This window comes from Quercus lobata, chromosome 7 (genome assembly GCF_001633185.2).
Source record: "Quercus lobata isolate SW786 chromosome 7, ValleyOak3.0 Primary Assembly, whole genome shotgun sequence".
Lineage (NCBI taxonomy): Eukaryota > Viridiplantae > Streptophyta > Magnoliopsida > Fagales > Fagaceae > Quercus > Quercus lobata.
The window spans coordinates 13,107,624-13,130,838 of NC_044910.1; the positions used below are offsets into that span (position 1 = coordinate 13,107,624).

Sequence of the window (23,215 nt, forward strand, 5' to 3'; positions counted from 1 at the left end):
CACTAATGAAGCTTTTTTCAATAAATAATGCCTACTGGGTTGTGTCTTAAATGTCTTTAGCTGATTCCTAGGGTTAAAGTTCTGATGGCAGCCAAGAAAGAAGCTTTTGGAAACACAGATGGCAAATTAATGTGCCTCACAAAATTAGGCACTTTGCTTGGAGGGCTTGTCGAGACATCCTACCGTTGAAAACTAACTTGGTTAAACGAAATGTTTTGCAAGTTGATACATGTGATGGAGACAACGTGGAGGCAAAAGATTCAATCCACCTTTTTCTGGAAATGTTCCCGAGCTAAAGAACTATGGTCTTCGTCGAAGCTAGTTTTCCCCAACGTGTTGGACTAGCTTAGCTCTTTTAAGGAGATGTTATGTGTTTAATGATGGACGAAAAGAGTTCGCTGGAAAACATTGAGCTGTTGTTGACTTGTGCATGGGCGATATGGGATAACAGGAATGATATTCGGTATGGCGGAACACGAAAAGATGGAAGGATGCTTCTTCAATGGGCAATGTAATACTTAGAGGAATGTTGGGTTGCTATTGATTTATTACTGGATGCTTAGGTGTCTATCCAGCACGTTCTGAGATGGAGTCCGCCACCTGTACCATGTTTAAATTTCAATGTTGATGGTGCTGTATTTGCAGAGTTGCATTATGTGGGAGTTGGAGTCATAGCACGAGACTGGAATGGCTGATTTGTAACAGCAATGTACAAGCAAATTCATGCACCACTGGGGCCTTTTGAAGCGAAATCGAAGGCTGTTGAAGTTGGTTTGCAGTTCACAAAGCAACTTGGTGTTTTAGATTTCATAATTGAGGGTGATTCGCTAATTGTCTCTAGGGCGTTGAGTCACTCTTCCTCAGCTCCAGTCTCGATTGATGCGGTGATTATGGGTATTAGATCAGCTATCTTGGAGTTCCATAATTTGTATTTTTCTCATATAAAACGTAATGCAAATACCTCAGCTCATTTGTTAGCAAAGTATGCCAAGGGCATAGTTCATCAGTGTATGTAGATGGAGAAATGTCCTAGTTTCTTAGAACTAGCAATTCTTCATGATGTAAACTTTACTATTATTTGATTAATATTAAGTGTGTGCTTTCCTATTAAAAAAAGTAAAAATTGGTAGGACTAAAAGCAACACTTAAATTTATTTAGAACCGAAATTTACTTGGTTAAATGGAAATAACAATTAATTACTAAACATTTTCACTCAAACCATTAATTACTTCACTAAAATTTTTCACATATTTGATTTAATTTTTTTTAAAGAATTTAAAAGCCATAACATGAAATTAATATAATCTAAACTCCATCATTTCAATAATTTTTTTTAAAAAAAAATTTTCTCATTGAAAAACTTAAATAAAATATTACTAAAAATATAAGATATACGGGTTTAGTTCGGGTTTATAAGCTCTCAACCCGTTTGATGAGAAAATACGGGTCTGGATTAAAACCACATTTAAAAACACTTCCCTTTTGCCATTTCTCAGCTTGTGTTATCTTTACCACCTCGTTTGGTTACTGAGAAAACGAAAAAGAAAAACAAAAAAAAAATTTTCTCACTCACTCATTCGCTTACTCAGCAAACTGAGATTTGAGGCGAAAAGAGAGAGGGCAATGGCGGAGGTGAAGATGTGCTGCAACGCGAGCAGTACGGAGCTGACGCCAGAGGAAGAGAGGATTACGATCCGTGACATTGCTTTGGCCTCCGAATCTAATAGCAAAGAGGGCGACACTTTTTTCTTAATCACTCAGAGGTGAATTTCTCAAATTTGTAATTTTGTTTTTGTCTTTGTGTTTTTTGGTTATGAATTATTTCAAAATTTCAATCTTTTTGGAAAACACTTTTTTTGGTAGAAAATCGAAAGGATTGTAGGAATTTGAGAGTTGTGAAACCGAAATCCTCAATTTCAGTATGGTCTTTATGGAAGAGGAAAAAAGAGAGTGAATTTTCAGTGTTTTTTTTTTAAATATTTTTTATTTTATACAGTTTTAGGCTTTTAGCTTGGTTGTGAGGGTTTTTCAGTTGAAATGTTTGTGTGTTTGTAGTACTCTAGGGCTTCTATTCAACATTTGCAAATTGGGTCTGCCTCAAATGCAGCTTTTCTGGTCTCTTAAGAGTGCGTGGAGGGTAATTTCATATTCATGGATCCAAAATCCACTGGGTGTGTGTAAGTTTGTAACTTAGTAATAAAGAAAAAAAAGAAGTTTGGAGTCTTGAGGACCATACACGTTTAGTATGGTGAAGGACACTTGCTATATATGTTGGGGGTGTTTTTGCCCTCCTTTGCCCATATAATGGGACGAGGATGCTTCTGGGAATGAGCATAAACTGCGTAGCTTGTCAGGGGTGAATGCCTCTGAATTACCAGACAATTGGTTCTGGGAAGTGCCTGTAGGTTTTATTGGCTAGAGGCTAGTCCAATGGGCTCTTCTTTAGAAAGGTTCCCTATGCTATCAAAGAAAAGGGGTGAGATCACGGGTTCAAGACTCACGGAGTGCGTGTGTAACTTACCACAAAAAAGAAATGCTACGTTGGGGTGCTTTGTCAATGGGTGAGTTCTTGTATTAAAAAGATGCGGGTGAGTTTGTGTGTTAAAGTCTCATTGAGTGTGTGTAACTTACCACTTAAAAATAACAACCCCACTATTTTAGAGATATTTGTGGAGAAATTGGATATAATTGTTGTAGCTTTATACTTGGAACATAGCTTGCTATTCTATAACTTGGATGTGGCTCCATGGCTTGAATTTTGTTATAGCTGAATTAAAACAAACTGTTTTTTTTTTTTTTTGGGGGGGGGGGGGGGTGTGGGGGTCAACACCTGTTCCTTCATTACTTCATATTTCATGTTTTGTTCAGTGTAGGTTAAGTTAAATATATGGTGGGATTCATGGAGGTAACATTGCTCCTTTTTTCCATGAAGCCATCATGTCCAATCTCTTTGAGGTCCATTTTGGAATTTGGTCCTGATGTTACCTTAATGATGTGGAGGAATTTTTGAAATGAAAAGCCTCTCATACAATTAATGCCCTAACATGCAAAGAGCTTTGTGGCTTAGCAGCACTGCCTGAACTCCCCCAGAGGGAGAACTTGAGTTCAAATCCCCCTCTTCACCACTTGTTGTAAGCCGAAAAAGAAAAAGGAACAATTAAAGCCTTAACATTAGCTGTTACCTTAATGATGCGAGTTTATTTATTTATTTATTTTCAGCACTCAATAGCTAGTATCTTGTGGTATGTTTTGCTGTCTATAGTCTGAAATTCCTTGTGTGCTGCTCCCAATTTTCTGTCCTTTTAGATTTGGGTTATATTAAACGCAAATATATTTTTATTGTGTTCATAATTGGTTTCTACAGATGGTGGCAGCATTGGATTGAATATGTGAACCAAGACCAGCCAAACAATGCAAATGATGGATCCTCATTGACTGATCATGGTGATTTTGTTGGTTCAAGTTCTCTAAAGAGGCCTGCTGGTATTGATAATTCTGATTTAATATATGATACAGCATCTGAAAATTCTCGTATGGTTATTGAGATTCACGATACTCTACTAGAAGGCCGTGATTATGTATTACTTCCGCAAGAAGTTTGGCACCAATTATATTTGTGGTAAGTTAAGTGGGAATGTACAAGATTTTGGACGTGAGAATGTCCTTCCATAATTTGGTTCCATTTTTTCTCTGTAATTCTTAGCATTATGCTATTTCATATTAAATGAAGATGGTTAGCAACATATTTTATGTTAGTTTTATTATGTTGATTGCTATTACAATAAAATACTAACATCATGAGTAGAAAATATCAGTAGGCTACTTTTTGAACAATCAATATATGTACTTTTTGTCTTGTTTTATGAAGGAATGTTGGAGAAAATTTGTAGCATTCCTTTCTGGTCTATTAGAAAAACTAGAATGAGAAAATAGTTTCTTGAGCTGTAATACACTACTGATATAGTGTCGATGATCTTCGGAATCACAATATGTTTTTGGTTTAATGATCTTTCCCCCATACCATGGGGCATGGTATAAACTCCTCCCTTTCCTTGATTGAGGGTAAAGATAAAAAAATTTGAAATGTTCTGATATGTTAGAAACACTATAAACTTGAATGATTTCTCAGTTGGATCTAGAGTTTAGTCATTTGTTATATGAAAAGAGCTCTAAATTTAACAAGGTCCCTCTTGATGACATTCTGGTGAACATATATGATGTAAAGGTGCTTGATCAATCCATAATCATCTCCATACATTTTTTTATTGGTATCTTGCATATGCTCTTAGTGGGTTTTGCACCCACAACCTCACCCTTTATCCCATTATTGTGGGAGGAGGAAGTTCCATTTGATTTAAAACTCATTGGCCATAGTCATCTCTACATAATGCTATAGACTAATTAAAATGATCCTCTATCCTTATAAATATAGAGGTTTCATTTGCAACCTCATGCTTTTATTAAATATATGTTTGCTTGAATACATTTTAGCTCCCTTTGTGTGGTATGCAGTTTCAATTTGATTCCTACATTCTTGATTATTTCAAACAAACCATTTGATATAGTCCAAATTGTGGTGAAACCAAACTTATGAAAATCTTATTCAGTGGATTTTTGTATGAAGTTATATACTATCTGGTTAATGTGGCACTAATGGAGACTGACATGGCGCATACATGATATGAAGAATATTCAACAAAATCCTTTGCAACCCCCAATCAATCTGCTTACATCTCGCATGCTTTTCTCTCACTTAAATCTCTCCATGTTTGCTTATTTGGTTGAAGTTCAAAGTTTAGTGGATCACTAAAATTGTTTTCCTCAGACTGATTTATGAAATTCAAATTAAAATCTGCATTGACTCATTTCTCAGATCTGCATCTCTCCTTTTCATCCTGTTTAAGTGAATGCGATTGAATAGTAAAAGAAAAGATTGCATAGAAGAAGCATCCGTCAAGAACCATTTCCGTTTATTTTACTCCAGATTTCTCCATTGCCTCCATTTCTTGTCATATATATATATATATCAATCCATTGTTTTGCCTCCGTCACCCACTGCTCTCTAATTTTCATCTATCCTCCCTTCCCTTTAAATTTAAAACACAAAAAAAGGAAAACCAAAAAATATCTTCCTTCCCGAACCTTATCTTTTCAATGCCTTATCCATTTGAACTGAAATTTCAGTAGAAATTATGTACCTCTTTTAATAAAAAAAAAAACTTATATTTTTATCCAATACATAAGATGAAAATTAAACGTTAAAATTTTTATTATTTCCTGATGTGGCACATGCCATGTGTCATATCAGCCAAAAGTAGCCACATTAGCAATTTCCATTGGATTTGTAACTTTGTTTGACAGAATGATGGTACACTAATAACTTCAAAATTTTAAGAACTTTATTGCAACTTTTAGATTTAGAGGGACCAGGTTGAAACCATCCTTAAACTTCAAGACTAAATATTTTACCCTTGTTCAATATGAATGGGTGAATCTATTGAAACTACTTCTTGTATTTTCTAGTCTATCATTTACATGAAGTATTAAGGAGACAATTATAGCCTTCTGTGTGTCTTAGGTATGGTGGTGGTCCAACACTAGAACGGAGAGTAATCAGTTCTGGTCTTTCTCAGACAGAGTTGGCTGTTGAGGTGTATCCTCTGCGTCTTCAGTTACATGTGATTCCTAAAGGTGACCGTTCTACTATTAGAATAAGCAAGAAGGTATAAAATTGAGACCTCATTTTTTATATGACTCCTTTTAGTGCCTGTTGCACTTCTCTTGTTACAAGGTATAAGCATATTGAATTGTGTCTTCAAACTTGGTGGGCAGGAAACCATTGGAGAGCTTCATAGGAAAGCCTGTGAAATATTTGATCTTAACTTGGAACATGTAAAGACTTCATATATCCTACCTACATGTATAACTTGGTAGTCTATTTTTGATAAATATTCTTCTTTGGGAATCTCTTCTTTCACTCTCAGGAGTATTACTCTGTTGCAGGTGTGCATTTGGGATTACTATGGCCGTCGAAAACATGCGTTGATGAATGACATGGATAAGACGCTTGATGATGCCAATGTACAGATGGATCAGGATGTAGGTTTACATTGCACACTTGCTATCCTTTTATGACTACTATGTTTTCTCTAAAGAAGTCACTTAGAATATGAAATAAGATTTTGCATTTGATGTAATTGCTGTTGAATATCTAAGGTGCAGTTCTTAAAGTTAAAATTCGTTCTTGCTTTTGTGAGTGATGAAGGCTAATATTTTTGTCTTGTCCTTTTAATTGTGCTTAGTAGGCTCTCATATAATTCCAAGTTGCTTACTATATATTTTTGTTATGGACAATTTATAATAATATATTCAATAAGTGAAAAACTATTTATTTTATTCTATATTAGGCCAAAAACGGAACAGTGAGCCATGCAGTTGATATCAATTAGGCTGGTCATGTTCCTGGAGGTTTGAAATATCCCAGATAATGCGCTTCCTCTTTGAGCAAGTAATGGATTGGTTGAAACCTGAGTGCTTGGTTTTTTGAAGGCTTTTTTTGTATAAGACTGTTTAGTTTGTGGTTTTATGATATTTTTGGAATGATATAAAGTTTTGATAGGTTTAAGATCAATGTTAATGTGGTAGGGAGGTGGTTAGAAAAAAGTCTTGTTGGTGTCCATGCATTCCTTAAGAGAGAGGAAACTCTTGATCTAGATGCTCATAGGGCTTGGTCATTTGGGTTGCAATGAAAGATGGTTGTCAAATGATTTTGGTTATTCAAAGTTAAGATTCTTCTTTGCTTTTGTGAGCGTTGAAGTTTTTTTTTTTTTTTTTTTTTTTGAATTTATCTTCTCCTTTAAATTGTGCTTAGAAGGCAGTCATACACTTAAGCTTGCTTACTCGATACTCTTGTTGTGTTAGAAATTTCTAAAAATATATTCAATAAGTGAACATATATTTATTGCATTCTTTGTAAGGCCAAAAACAGAACAGTGAGCCATGTGGTTCTGCTGCTAATTACCAGATGTCCCTTGATTGATAGTCATGTTGATGCAGCCCCAGCATAATTGATATAAACCATGATTTGGCATATTTTTAGTGTGACTTGTCAAAAAAAAAAAAAAAAAAAAATATTTTGAGTGTAACTTGTGCTAAAATCCACAACCCCCTAGTTCTTCTCTATTTTTATTTTCATTTTTTCTTGGTTTTTTCTCCCCGAAACAATAACCCACCCAGCTTCTTCTTCTTCTTCTTATTTTATTTTTTCCCTTTTGAATATCTGCTTGGTACCAATTACCATACTGATTTGTCCTGATATTCTTAGCTCATTCATGAAAAAAAAAAGTATGATATAATATATTTGTGTTAATTGTTTAGTTACTTTAGTAGTTGATGTTGAACATAGTAGACTAATTCTTAAAGACTTGTAATTATTAAGTGATTAAAATATTAACTAATATTAGTAATTAGTCATAGGGAATTATGGCTATCAAAGATTTAAGAAAGGATATTACATGGAAGTACTCAAATCTGATCCAAAAAATTAAAATGACTTGACTTGCAATTTTTGTGTTAAAATTGCAAAAGTCGGGCTTATATAAATTTTTTTTCAATTAATGTGATAATTTGATTGTTGTAGTTCTCATTAATAATTATTTTTAAATTTATTAAATTATTCTTTTAGAATATATGCTTCCCTTGAATCAGGCGCATGCTTGCGCTTTGTGCCTAGGCTCCAAGAGGCCTTTGTGCTTAAGTGCGCCTTGCACTTTTACCAACACTGATGCTGCCCGACATTATCTTGCAACATCTGAACACTTAGTTTCACGAGGTGCAGACTATTTATGAAACCTTTTTATTAATGTGCATTTGCCATAAAATGATCTATTTCTTGTAATTTGTATTAATTTTGTCATGGCTGGTGTTTTTCCTGCTGAAAACATTATCTGTAGAGTCATCTTTACACATGAGCGCACACACTGTTACAAAAACACCAAAACAGTGACAGTCATGTAGTACATGTATGCATTAAAATTTGAGAAAGTCACATACAGTAGAAGATGAAATAGCCTCACCCCCTATAATAATCATTTGGCTATTTTTCCTTCTGGCTTCTATATATTTGATGATGGCCATCTAGTTAATGCTGTACTTTTTCTGGTTTTTAACAGACATTTTTCTTTTGTTCTTTAATAATTTAAAACAGATTCTGGTGGAGGTTCTTAACCATGTGAATGGTACTGCACTGGCTGGTTCCATAACTTCTATTCAGGACAATGGATCTTCACAGAGGGAAGCTACTTCTTTTCTTATAGAGCCGTCTAAGTCAAGCTTATCAATTGCAGGAGGCTTGTCCGCTAGTAAGGGTGCAACTAGAAGCAACGCGGTGGAGCTGCCACAAATTACTAACCTGACTTCTCCAGTAAGAGAATCGGATAATGCATACGGTCCCAGCGGCGTAAGTACAAGGGGTGCTACTGGTGGTTTGACTGGGTTGATGAACCTTGGGAACACTTGTTTTATGAATAGTGCAATACAATGCCTTGTTCATACACCGGAGTTTGCTAGATATTTTCGAGAAGATTATCATCAAGAGATCAACTGGCAGAACCCTTTGGGCATGGTTGTAAGTATCATATACAATTATAAAATTTATTACTTATAAAAATAAATTAAAACAATTATAAATGTGAAATAACTGATCTTTTGGCCAGTGAGCTTTAGCTCAAATGGCACTTCCTCCCTTTGTAAGAGCAAGTTAGAGCTTGAGGTCATGGGTTCAATATCCATTGGGTGCATGTGTAACTTACCTATATACAAAAAAGTTAAAGACAAAAGGAAAAATTGATCTTTTTTATCAAAGCCTGATTAATGATTATAAAGCCTTTTGAGATTTTATGTGAAAGCTAGAGTTTGGTGTCTAAGGCACCGTAGGTTGAATTTATAGGATCAGTTTGTAGGGTTTTTGTTTTGTTTTGTTTTTCCCATATATATTTATTCTTTTCCATAGTTTCATAAATAATTTTTGGTCTTCAAGGTGCCTTTATTTGATATTTTTTAAATGCGACAATTCCATTAAGACCCAGTACCCTTTGTGGCTTTGTTAAATACAAGTCCTGATGCCTCATGTTCTCTCATTCTCGGTGTCCTTTGTGCATGAATTATTATGCTCACCTTTTCTTTTCTCTTTATAAACGAAACACAATGCAGCCATCAGTCATCGGAATATGAATTAATATGTATTTGACTTTTTGTTTGAAAGGGCACTCACGTTTGAGTTTAGGTTTAGATATTTATTGTTGTGTGGATTGCATTACTGTTGAAGTACGATGAAGTGTTTATTTTATTTTTTCAATTGTGTTGATTGCGTGGTTCTATTCTTTTTACTTTTTTATTGTTTTTATTTTTAATCTATAACTCCTTGCTTTGCATCAATGAGAGAGTGAGTTGATTCAAGTTGAGAGAACAAAAAAGGTAGTGGAAATCCAAAAATAACTAAAATAGAAGTAGATAAAGGTCATGTCAATTAAGGAAGTAACAGAAAGTATGACTTTGGATGAAATAGAATGTAGAAAATAATACATGTGACCAACCCTGACTAGTTTGTTAAGGATCCATAGCCAACCCCAAAATTTTGGGACTAAGGCCTGGTTGTTGCCATTGTTGATTCCTTGCTTTGGCTAACATAATATGCTACATTGATGTATCGTGGTACAACTAAATAGTAATAAATTATTTTGAAATTTTGTTCCAAATAAGCTTATTTGAGTCTAGAATTTTACATAGACTTGTGTGGATTTCTATTGCAGATTGATTTTTTTTTCTCTAGTGCTAGTACTTGTGAAACTTTGACTTCGAATTCTATAGATGGATGGTTTTTGAGACTCTTTTATTATTCTTATTATTATAATTTTTTTATAAGTAATGACATTTTATTGAAAATGAAGACTACCTCATGGTCAAAGAACATAAAGAAGTCTGAAGAATTACGAAGAGTAAGTTGTGATGTAAACATAGCCACTCTTTGAAATGTACAATGGAAATGCTGGTGGTGAAACTCCATACATGGGAATCAAACATGGCTCTAAGCAGCAATGTTTGCAATTGAGTCGTCGAACACTTTGCATCTTCAAAAGTATGTCAATTTTTTTCCCTCTACAAGGTCCACATCAATCATGAAGGAAATAGATTCCAAATATGAAGAATGTTTCCCAAATGAATTCCTCCAAGTAAATGGAAGATATATGACTGTCCTTGGTAAAACTCATTGAATCTTGAAAGAACTAAAAACATAACTTCACGGAGCATGAGCTAGAGAGCAATGCTTCAATAGATGATCTACTATCTACAACACCAACCTGCTAAAGTAAAACCTCTCTTCATGAGATTCTCACATCTAAGGATCTTACCCCAAGATGTTGTCCATACAAAAAACTCTCCTTGGAGCCTTAACACACCAAATACTCCTCCAAGGGAAAGAGACTGCACTAGTACCATGTAAGACAATGTAGAATGAATGAATATCCACTCCCATTCAATGTCCAGCTCAATCTATCACAACCTTCTCTCATAGAAGTGTATGCGTAAAGAAGATTTACGAAGGAATGTAACAATTCGAATTCCCAATCATTAAAATCTCTATGAAATCTAACATCCCAACTCCGCACCTTCCCATTTATCTGACCAATAATCAATGATTGAATTGATGGATCACTGTCTGAAGAGCATACAAACAACTCTGGAACAACTCCTTCAAAGGACGATTCCAGCACCGATTGTCATTCCAGAACTGTACTTGAGTGTCATCACCTACATCAAAGGACGCATAATCTATTCGATCCTACTCTGATACATTTCCATAGGCTACAACCATGGGTCCCTTTAACAGGTTTCAATATCCATCCCCCCATTTCTCGCCATATTTTGTAGCTATTACTAGTCTCAGTAAATGTGTTTCCACTCAGACCCTTTTCCATCCTCCCTCATTTCCACCACACCAAACAAGAGAAACTCTCATTTTGCATCCTCCCCCTTTTTTATCCAACCTAATGGGACTCTGATGCCAATTTTGATGTAGGATCCTTTGGAATTTAGCATGAAATTAGATTTCTTGATGAGATCATGAAGGGATCTTGAATAAGGTATGATGTTTAAGGGTTTAGCTAATGAAAAGATTGGATCTTGAATATGTTTGATGGTTGTTTTTCTTGTATTCTATGCTTAGATGGCTGTGATGAGCGGTCATTCTTTCTCTCCTCTTATATAATTTTTAGATCTTTGTACATTCTGTTGATTCCCATCCATCCTTAGTACACTACCTGTGTACTAATAAGGCTTGCTTCTTGTTAATTTTTCATCAATAAAGTTCCTTAAGACGGGAGTGGTTGACTTTTTCTATAGTGCCGGGTCCATATTGTGTATCTCTGGAAATCCATGTGTATATCTTTGGTTGATTTTTTCCCGGTTTATTCAATTCAAGGTAGGTGATGGTACTAGGGTAAAATTTTTGCATGACTAGTGGTGTGGCGATTGTCCTCTTAAAGAAGCCTTCTTGGAGTTATATAGAATTTTTCGTGATAAGGAATCTTCTATAGCTGAGATTATGCATTTCCCTAATGGGATTCTTCATTGGGATGTTCAGTTCTCTAGATCAGTCTAGGATTAGGAGGAGTTGGAGAGCTTGACTGCTTTTATGCATTTAATTCATTCCACCTCAGTGAAGGGTGAGGATCTTGATAACCTCTGTTGGAGGCTAGTCAAGAGTCAGGGTTTTGAGGTGCATGGGTACTACCATTCTCTTTCCCCAGCTACTGGCATGTCAATCCCTTGAAAGTTGGTGTGGCAATCATGGAGTGCTGCCTTAGGGATTGTCTATAGAAAATTTACGAAAGAGAAGTATTATTTCCTTAGAATGGTGCTATATGTGCAAACAGAGTGGGGAGTTGGTGGATCATTTGCTTCTTCACTATCCCATAGCTTATGAGTTATGGGCAATGGTGTGGATTTTGTTTGGTCTTATATGGGTTATGCCACAGAGAGAGTCCTTGAATTGTTGGCAGCATGGCAAGGTACCTTTGGTAGACATCGAAATAGAGCTTTTTGGAGGGTTGTGCCACATTGCATTATGTGGTGTCTTTGGCATGAACTGAATGCTTGATGTTTTGAGGGAAGTGAATGGACAATCTTGAGATTAAATCTCTCTTTTTTCACACTTTACTGGATTGGAGTGTTGCCTTAAAATCTCCTCCCTGTTATTCTTTATTAGATATGCTTGAGCAGTGTAATTTGAAAGTTTGAATGTGCTGCTTCCTACGTACACAGCTGGTGTACATGGGATTATATTTTTGGATCAATAATTTTTCTTTACTTATCAAAAACAAAATGCCACACTTATTTCAGGTAGATATTCTTTCTATTGAAATAAATTTGTTGATGAAAATTCTATAATGAGTATAACTTGATAATAGTGCTGTTATGTTATTATTCTTGTGAATTGATGTAGTCATTATGTAGGGTGAGCTAGCTCTAGCTTTTGGTGAGTTACTTCGAAAGCTGTGGGCACCTGGACGGGCACCAGTTGCTCCTCGATCCTTTAAAGCGAAGCTTGCTCGCTTTGCACCTCAATTTACTGGATACAATCAGCATGATTCTCAGGTTTAGTGCTTGACTTGAAGCTTTTATTCATTCCATGGTTTCCATGCAATTTGCATCAGTAAAATGGTGTGTTATTTTGTCAGGAGCTTTTAGCATTTTTGCTAGATGGTCTTCACGAAGATCTGAATCGCGTCAAACACAAACCTTATATGAAGACAAGGGATGCTGATGGCCGACCTGATGAAGAGGTTGCCGATGAGTATTGGGCAAATCATATTGCTCGTAATGATTCTATAATTGTTGATGTGTGCCAAGTGAGTATAACATTGATACATTTTAAATCTAAATCGTGAGTTTAGTTTATGGTTTTGTACTTTTTTACTGTATGCAAGCACCCTCTTTCTGGAATCAATTATTCTTGTATGTCTTGCTGTTTTTGGGGATGGGTTACTTGGACTCCAGGTCAAGCTTTGGGGGCAAATCTCTTGCTTATAGGTTGCAGGCAGAGTTCTTCCACTTATTAAATAATATTTTCACCTTTGATATACTCTACACTGAATGTATAGGGCATTCTATCTTCGGTATCCACTGATACTAGTCCATGTTTATTTCTCATGTGAGAAGCTTCGACCTTGAAGAACTTAAAAAAAAATTGTTGGATCTTGGGCAATGTCCTTGCTTAGATCTTAAGCTTCACTAATAGTGAGACACCATCAAACTTATAATTCTAACCAAAATTTTTCTGGTTCTGCTTAGATTTTCTGTGTCCATTCATTAATGTAGGATAACAATTGCGCTTAAACAAAAAAAAGAAGAAAAGAATAACACACACCAATCTTTTGGATTTCCATAAAATGGCAATGGAAACTTATCAGAATTTAAGGATTTGGTAACTAGTTTGAAAAAGGCTGTTATGTAACTTATGTTTAGGCTTTTATTAGTATTTGATGGTTGGAATACTGGTTGGACGTTTGAAAGCTAAAATACAGAGGTAGAAAGTAAAAAGTTAGAGAGAAGACAGAAAGAATCTAGCATTAAACAGGATAAAATCTAAGGTCTTCAGGCATCTTAACCTAGATTATATCACACATTGACACATATCAAACCATTCACCAATGGAACTAAAATTGCTTCTTTGTCATTGCATCTTCAAGATTTTTTTTTAAATTTTTTTTTGATAAAAACGAAATTGTATTAATCAAAGATCCAGGTACACTGGGGGTGTACATGGGTAGCAGTACATCAAACTCTTAAATTACAAAGATCAAGCATTTTTAAAATTTAGAACATGGAAAAGATTAAAATCTGAACTCCAATCCCACAAGTTGTGGAGAAGGAAAGATTTAATTTCCAGAATAGACCGTTCCTTCCCCTCAAAACATCTTGAGTTTGGTTCTCACCAAATACACCATAAGACAATGTGGTACAGCCCTCCACAGATTTATGCTTCGATGTCTACTGAAAGAATCTTGCCAACTTGAAAATAAATCAGTAAGATGTTAATATGGTGACAATATAGACTTGGAACCCAAGTAAACGTGTTCTGGAAGCTAGTAAAACTGTCCTATGAGACCTACTGAAAACCTTAATTGAATTTGTAGGATGATTCTTTAGGGTTTTGCTTTTCTGGATAGTAGTCTTGGTAGTATTGTCAAAGACCTCCATCACATATCTAGATATGGTGTTAAGCCTCTCAATGCTAGTATTTGAACTTGGTTGACATTGGTATTGACTCACAATATTCTATGAAATCACTTATAAAAAAACAATATTTTATGAAATCTTATGCTGTAAGCAAGTTGAATAAAACCTGTAGCAGTAACTTGTATGTGTTTCCTTCTGGCACCAGTAAGTGCCAATTTCTTGGGATGTTTATACCATTTTGTGAGTATTGTTCATTGGAGGAAATTTTCCAGGAATAGAGGTTCCATATGTCTCACATTGTTTCTAGGATATTCGAGCTTTCTTGTTATAGTAATGTCTCTCAAAATAGAGGAGACGGTGCTGCTTATTCACTCTAGAATATTCAAGCCTGCTGTCCATATGTCATTCGAGGTAGTTTTCCAGGAATAGAGGTTCCTTATGTCTTCCATTGTTTCTAAGATATTCAAGCTTACTTGTTATGGTAATGTCTCTCAAAATAGGGGAGAGGGTGCTGCTTATTAGCTCTAGAATATTCAAACCTGTTGTCCATATGTTTTCCTTCATTTCTTCAATATTAAACCTCACAAGTTTCTCACACACAAAATCAGTATTGTTTTTATTTTATTTTATTTTTTTAAATTATGTATAAAAAAGGTGTTGTTTATCTTTACTGTTGGCTGTGGTCGTGACCCTTTGGATAATTTTCATCAGAAATCTTTAAGGTTGCCTGGTTTCTTATCTTTTCATCCCTTAAGAAACTGTTTGGACTTCATTTTGGATAAGATTCTAACTGTAAAGTCAGGTTGTTAGCGGTCCTTAACCAGATGTTTTCCAAAAATAGTCTGCATCTTTGCACAATATGTACTCTTATAAAACGAAAATTCTCTACACAATATGTTATTTTGTACAGGATACATTTTGAGATGGATTAAGCTTATTATCAGTCATGTTTTTATTAGTTGGTGCAGACTCGTTGGAGTCAGACTTTGAATTCGAGTATTCAAAACCAGTATATCCAAATTTAATCCAAAATCCAATGTGTTTTAGAATTTTACATTTGAGTTTGAATATGACTGAAGATTTGAAATTCAAATAGGCATTATGAGTTTTTATTTTCTTTATGCATTTAATGTAATTTGGGAACTCTATTTAAAGGGCCCAAAGTAAACTATTGTAGATAGTTGATCATGGATTTATAAAATTTGGGTTCGAAGTTTTCTTTTGGTGCTTGGTGGTGATTCCTAGGTCTTATCCTTTTGTACTTCTTTTGTTTCCTCAAACACCAAGTTCCCTTTGAGAGTTCATTGTCCTGCATTATTGTGTTTTTTATTCTATGGTTACTTCCTGTTATCTTTCGCATGCATTGTGCTTCGTGTTCTACAGTTACTTCCTATCAATAATACCTCCATTAAAATTATAAAAGAATTTAAATCATTATAAATTTTACAAATCGGTTCAGATGAAGCTTGGCTAAGATAAGTTGAAATTATGTTGTCATAAGTGCCCCTTGTCTTCTTCTCAAAGCCTCATAACTTTAGTAGGGTTGATGAATGAAGCTTGGCTGAGGTAAGTTGAAATTACCTTGTTATAAGTGCCCCTTTGAGTCTTCCTCACGAAGCATCATAACTTTAGTGGGTTTGATTGATTCATCCTGTTTAATAGTAAATGAAGCAAGGCAGTCTTTATTGCAAATCTAATTTTCCTATGCTTATTCTCAAGTTCTAAAGTTTCAAGGAAATGGCTAATCATCAATTTATTCTTTCTACAAAAATGAAATATTTATAATATACCAGTAATATTTTAGTGGATAAAACTAGAATTAGAGTGATGCTAAGTTGGAAATTTGGCATGACACTTTAGAATCTAAAGGTTTTTGATTAAGTAGGACTAAAATAGAGTACATGAAATGTGCGTTTAGTAAAAGTAGGAAAAAAAAAAAACGAAGGGGTGGTAAGACTTTATGGTCAAGAAATACTAGAGATCAAACACTTTTGATATCTTGAATCAATAATCCATAAAGATGGAGAGATTGAAGAGGATGTCAATCAAGATAAGAGCAAAAATACATAGGTTGAATATGAGATCTGGGGTTCAATTCCCGCCTATACTAAAAACCTACTAGTGTTTTGGTTTGATGATAAAGAGTAATTATTAGAAGTGGACGGACGCCATAGGATGAAATTATCTCAAAAAAAAAAAAAAAGGATTCCTATTTAATTTGAAATCTTTTCCTATCAAAAAAAGATAAGAGAAAAAATACATATTAAGTTAAATGGAAAATTGTATAAGACTGCTTTATGACTAGCTATGCTCTATGGTATTAAATGTTGGGCAGGCTATTAAGAAGCAACATACTAATATATTGATTGTAGCTGAAAGGAGAATGTTAAGATAGATAAGTGGAAATACATAGAAAGATAGGATTTAAAATGAGGAAATCTCGTTAAAGATAAGGAGGGTAGCCTTTATTGATGAAAAGACGAGGGAGAGTCGCTTGAGATGGTTTGGTCATGTTTAGAGGAGAGCGATTAATGCATTGGTAAGAAAGAGTGAGTTGATCCAAGTTAAGGGAATGAAAATAGGTAGAAGAAGACCAAAAATAACTTTTAATAGAAGTAATAAAAAATGACATGTCAATTAAAGAAGTAACGAAGTAACGGACTTCATTAGCATAGAGTACGACTTCAGATAAAATAGAGTGGAGGAAAATAATACATGTAGCCATTCCTGGCTAATCTATTGAGGATCTATAGCCGGCCCCAAAATTTTGGGACTAAGGCTTTATTGCGTAAACATTATCGTCTTGTAGAAAATCTAGAAGCTAAAATAATATGATCTTTATATTATTATATGAAAATTTTATATTACAGTATTGTGCTTTAGCCTATATTTAAGTACTATGGTTCAATTATGATCTATTTAGATTTCTTGCCCTAATTAATGTAAAATGCTTTGGGCTCGTTTGGTAGTTGTGTTTAAATATTGTTGTTCAAATTGATGTAAAAATTGTGGTTTAAAAAGTGTTGTATAAACACTTGTTTAAAGTACTCATAATGCAAAAAATTTGTTTTGTACCGTTTTTCAAATAACATATTTTAAAATGTGAAAAAAATATAATTGTGTGTTTGGTATGTATATATGTCTTCTTTATAGCAATGATGGTTGTAGAATAAAAGAATACTATTTTATTTAAGGAGAGAGAAAAAGAGAAAAAGAAGAGAGAAGGACAAAGAGGTGGGCCCGTGGGAGAAAAAGAAAAAAAAAGGGTTGAAGTGTGAGAGAGAGAGTTTGGTCCTGTCAATGGGCCTTCAACTTATTTACAAAAAGACCATTTAACAACGTTACTTGAAAACTAAAAACTAGTATAGATGAGTTTTCAAAATACATGTTTTAAACACCCTAATTTGAGAATTGTAACTTAAATACCCATAATTAAACATTGCTACCAAACACTTTTTTTTTTTGGGCCCATAGTTTTCAATGTTTAAACATTGAAAACTGTTGTTTGAACATCTCTACCAAACAGGCCCTTAGAGTCAATGATCATAAGTTCAATGGAAATTTCTTCCTTGTAATAGCAAGGTGGAGGATCCGGACATGGGTTTAAGATCCACCGGGTGTGTAACTTACCGATAAAATTGTGAAAGGCTTAGATGAGGTTCAACAAATACAATTTATGCCTCACTTTTTCTCACATTAGATAAATCTCTTAATCACATCCTGCCACAGGGCATGCTGTTGATTTTCATTGTTGTCATCCCTCACTCTTCCCCACCACACCCCCCCCCCCCCAAAACAAAAAACAATTTATTTCACCTGCCTACTAATGCTTTTGAACTTATACATCTAAATTGTCTCCATTACAGGGCCAATACAAGTCAACATTGGTGTGTCCAGTATGCAATAAAGTCTCCGTCACATTTGATCCATTCATGTACCTCTCCCTACCTCTCCAGCAGACCATCAACCGCACTATGACAGTAACAGTTTTTACTTGTGATGGAAGTGCCCTGCCATCTTCTTGCACTGTGACTGTCCCCAAGCAGGGACGTTGCAGGGACTTAATACAGGCCCTTAGCAGTGCATGTTCCCTGAAGCACAGTGAGAAGCTTTTGCTTGTTGAGGTTTGCAGCAGTAAACATTCTGAATTTTGTGTGTATGCGGCTTAATTTTTATATGTTTAATTGGATTGAATTATACAAATGTTTTGTTCACAGATACGAAACCATTTGATTCAAAAGTTTCTAGAAGATCCTCTAATAATGTTGTCCACCATCAAAGATGATGACTACCTTGCTGCATACAAGATGCCAAAGTTGGTGAAGAATACAAAACATCTTCAGTTAATACACCGCCATAGAGAGCAGTATGTATAATTTCATGACACTTTTAATCAGTGACAGAAAAATTTGGGCTGCCTTTTCTCTATCTTTTATCTCTTGTTCCAGAAGGCAGGGCCTCCAGAAAACTGGCAGTAGTTATTGAGTACAATTTAAAAAAAATTATACTGGCTGCTTTAATTACTACATTGACTGCTTTATGCTTTTAACTATCATAGATATCCTGAAGAAACAAATAGTTCCATAGTTAGTCAAGACTACAGTTTCTCTTTTTCATTTTTTCTGTGACCAAAATTGTCTCTAGTCAAATGGCATCCCAGTCTAATTTTAGCTTTCAAAAATGAAAAAACACGAGAGGAAAAGAAAAATGACATCCTGGACCAAAAGGATGCCAGATGGTGGGTGGAATTGATCCAATGCTAACATGCAATTATCAGTTTAGAAAAATACCAATTTCGAGAAGTTTTAGTCTATATGGTGGTTTCTTGTGTTGAGCCACTTTCTAATTTGTTCTTGTATATTTTTGTTTCTTAGGGAAACAAATGATGCCCAAACCATGTCAGGTTGGAAGCCTTATGGAACACCTCTTGTCTCATCAATCTCATGTGATGATGTAATTACAAGAGGTGATATACAGCTACTTGTTCACAAAATGCTTTCACCAATGGTAACAACTGAAAGCCGAAGAAAAACTGATATTTTTGATACTAGCATCTCTATAGCAGCATCAGACCAGAGTCATGATATCAGTTCTGGTGAAGCATGCACTGATTCCTCTATGTCAAATTCAATAAATAAGGAAAGCACTAATTCTGAAGCAGTAGCATTACTGAAACTACCTCTTCAGTTGGTTGATGAAAGCAATGCTTGCATTGATCTTTCAGTGGGAGAAGATAAACCTGTTAGATTGTCCTCATCATCAACTTCGATACTAGTTTATGTTGACTGGTCACAGAAGCTTCTAGACAAGTATGATACACATTATTTAGAAAATTTGCCAGAAGTGTTTAATGGGCCTCCTAACAAGAAAGCTCGTACTGAACCTCTCTCCTTGTATACATGCCTGGAAGCTTTTCTGCGTGAAGAACCACTGGTCCCTGAAGATATGTGGTTAGTTTCTTTTTCTTTTTCTTTTTACTTGTTCTTGGTGTCGTCATTGTCAATGTAAATGTTGTTGTGTGCAGGCATGTTGTTCATGATGGACTTAGATTGATATGGTGGTGATCCTACCTAAGGGTCAAGAATTTAAGATTGATATATAAACTGGTGATCCAACAAAATTGTATTTCTTCTAGTTGGTGGATTGCATTACTGACCAACATTGCTTAGTTGTTCAAAAGAATGTTACTTTCTATTGCCTTATGCAAATAATGTTTACTGACTCAAGACAAAATACAAATAGAAATAGGGGTATTGAGACTGAATTGGTGAATATCGATGGTTTCAATCTTTCAACCTTTTGGGGAGCAACTTGCCCCTTTGACTAGTGCCTTAAGATTGCGGTGAAATATAAGAAAATGTGGCTATTACATGTTAGTTAACCTTGAAACACCATGCGAATTTGCAAGTCATGCCTTGCAAATTTAATGAATGCAAAATGCTTTCCTTGGTTACTTAATGGAACAGCTCTTAGTTTGTGTTCTCAGATTTTGTTTTTTGCTCAATCATTTTTTGGTAGTGCATAAAGTCTTTGTACTTTACGAAGCCCTTGAATGAAGAATGTTGGATTCCACTACTTTGCACTTGCTATTGACATTCGTAGTCTAAATTTCTTATATCAATATCTAAACTGTTTGATCAATGCAAAAATCCTTTTGAAAGAATGGCTACCTGTTGAACAACTAAACACTAATCTGATTTGTTTGTGTATCTGATGAAGGTTTTGTCCTCAATGCGAAGAGCGACGACAAGCAAGTAAAAAGCTTGATCTATGGAGGCTTCCAGAAGTATTGGTCATCCATCTAAAGAGATTCTCATACAGCAGGTCCATAAAGCATAATAAGTTAGAAACCTTTGTCAACTTCCCCATTCATGACTTTGACTTAACAAATTATGTTGCAAACAAAATCACATCCCGACGGCAACTCTACGAACTGTATGCTTTAACTAATCATTATGGTGGCATGGGTAGTGGGCACTATACTGCACATATCAAGGTCAGTGAAAAAGCTTTGTACCTCTTTCTCAAAGATTTCGTCATTTTTCCCCCTCCAAAGATCAGCTGCTCTCTCAGTTGCAAACTATTGTGGTTGACACTGATTTGGGTGTTGCTTTACTGATCATTGTTGATGTCTAGTGTCTTTGTTATAATGAGTACATATAAACCTTTAGTCCTTCGTCTTTATGGCGCACCATTGTTTTTTGTCCAATTTTAGCCTGCAGATGTGGATAAGCCTATCTACCAACTATCCAGTTTACTTTTTAGTGGACTTTTTCTACTTTTCCAATATTTCATCCTGATGTATACTTTTTTCTATTAAGTGCAGCTTTTAGATGAGAATAGGTGGTACAATTTTGATGACCACCAGGTATCACCCATACACGAGGAAGAAGTAAAGACAGCTCATGCATATGTCCTCTTTTACCGAAGGGTGAAGAATGATGGTACCTCTGCTAGCAATGGGGCACAGTCCTGTGCAGGCGGCAATCACATTAGCTCTCAAAAATGAGTCCGTGGACATGTATGATTCTCTTCAAACAAGAGAGCATTACCCAGGTGTGCATGCATTAATTTTGTAACTTTTCTCTGAATTATGGAACTTGCAAGCCTTTGGCTGAAATGATTTCACACACATATTTAGCTTTGAGTGCTAATGCTTGCAAATTGTCTTACTTGAACTTACATTTTGACATTTTAGTACAATTTTAAAGGCAAGTGCCAATCATGTTATGAGAATAAGCGGAATGTTCTTATCTGGCCTTGATGTACCAAGCAAACAAAAAGAAAAGAAAAGAGGAAGGGCCAGGATGTAAATTTTATGCAGCTGTTGCTTTTAAAAATACCGAGCTTTAGTTGATGGTTTTTGATTGATATTTTAGTAAGATCTGGCTCATGTTTGGCATATTGCAGATTCCTAGGCAGTTTACTGTATTGATGTGGAGTCTGATTCTAGTGATGGTTATGTGGCATGTTAAGTAAGCATGAAAGAACTAGTCCTTTGCGGTTTTGAAGGCGATTTTATAGTTTCACAGCCGCAAGGCTGCTCAAGGATTGATTGGTCATCACATTACATGTCAAGGAGCCTCCTAGTTCACTCTCGCAGGACAATTTAAGCGTGGCATCTAAAAGACCTGAGGATTATACTACTTTATTTTGTAAAAACATACCAGTCTGTTTGTAAGCCCATGTATGAACAATCATCTCTGACGACTTCCTGGAGTTTGAATTGTTTAATACTGCAAAAACTCACAGGGGGTCATAAAATCATTCACTGTGGTCAGTTTGGTAATTTTGAAGTTTAGGAAAGCATAAATTCCAAACAAAATGTAATTGAGAATAGTCCAATTGACAGGATGTGGCTCAAAGAGGTCTATTTTTTTGGTTTAAAGGATGATTCTTCCCCCTCATACCTTCTATAATTCTCAAATGGATGTGGTTGTGGACCTTGAATTGCAAAGGAACTGAATGAGCAGAGTCGTTTTAATTCTTTGTATAATTTAATTTTTTTTAGTCTTTAGGCTACTTTGTCCATTTTGGAGATCAGAATTTTAATTGGAGATCAGAATGAGATGGTGTAAGGGTTGGAAAGTCGGTGTGGAAGCTAATGGCAGTATATATATATATATATATATATATATATATAAACAACTGTGGCATAAAAATAAGTTGTGAATAATTCTTTGCTTTTTGAGCAGGTTTGGCAGCATTCTAGTCTGGCAATTTGCACTTCATTAGTAAGGGAAAAATGGAATGGAAGTTTAGTCACCTATCACTGCTGAATGCTGTTACATTTCTAAAATGATTTTAAAAAGAAAAAGAAAAAAAATAGTAAAACTACCTTAGAGCAGTCACATCCATTGCTGGTAGAATCAATCGTGGGCCTAAGAGGCACGGGTGTAACCAGTTGCGGATGTTAGTGATTCGAGTACACTTATCTCCAAAAGTGGATTAACAAATGATCGAACTGTTTTATTGGTACATTTGCACATATCACACTAATATACTAAAGTGATATATGCTTAAGAAAAAAAAAAAAAAAAAAAAGCTTTCAAGCCAATGTAGATGAGGTAACTACAATCTTTGATTCCACTCTATTGAATGACAACCCAAAATTCACTTCATAGAGTTATATGTCATCTTATTTTAATAATTTATTCTTTTAGTTTCTAAATAATAAAAACAAAATCTCCTTCATAAAACGAGTAATAAGCAAAATTAGGGATGACAATGGGGCAGAGTGGGGTTGAAGGATGGGGTCTTTGTCCTCGCCCCGCATGGTTTTGTCTTGTCCCATCCTCGCCTTGCTCCGCATGATGGGGAAAACTTTCTTACCCAATCCCTGCCCCTTAGGGCCTAGCGAAGCCCTGCCTCATCTTGTAAAACTCTACTTTTTGTTAATTTGCCCTACAACTAGTACAATTTTTTAATGAAACCTATTTCATTAATAAAAATATACTTGAAATTACAACTAAATTT

At 35.1% G+C, this 23,215-nt stretch overlaps 1 protein-coding gene across 2 annotated transcripts; it reads left to right on the plus strand.

Annotated features, from left to right (window-relative positions):
* Positions 1-1,475: 1,475 nt before the first annotated feature.
* On the plus strand, positions 1,476-22,235 carry LOC115952252 (ubiquitin carboxyl-terminal hydrolase 5). 2 transcript variants are annotated; one of them, XM_031069341.1, is made up of 15 exons: positions 1,542-1,764; positions 3,366-3,620; positions 5,580-5,724; positions 5,834-5,893; positions 6,005-6,100; positions 8,208-8,238; positions 8,347-8,627; positions 12,515-12,655; positions 12,739-12,909; positions 18,106-18,363; positions 18,457-18,605; positions 19,114-19,689; positions 20,459-20,735; positions 21,066-21,295; positions 21,650-22,235. In XM_031069341.1, exons 1-14 carry the CDS (start codon positions 1,625-1,627, stop codon positions 21,246-21,248), a joined length of 2,763 nt encoding a protein of 920 aa, XP_030925201.1. In that variant the 5' UTR covers positions 1,542-1,624; the 3' UTR covers positions 21,249-21,295; positions 21,650-22,235. The 2 variants fall into 2 exon arrangements, with proteins under 2 accessions (XP_030925200.1, XP_030925201.1); XM_031069340.1 differs by having other exon boundaries at positions 1,476-1,764; positions 8,208-8,627.
* Positions 22,236-23,215: the final 980 nt, after the last annotated feature.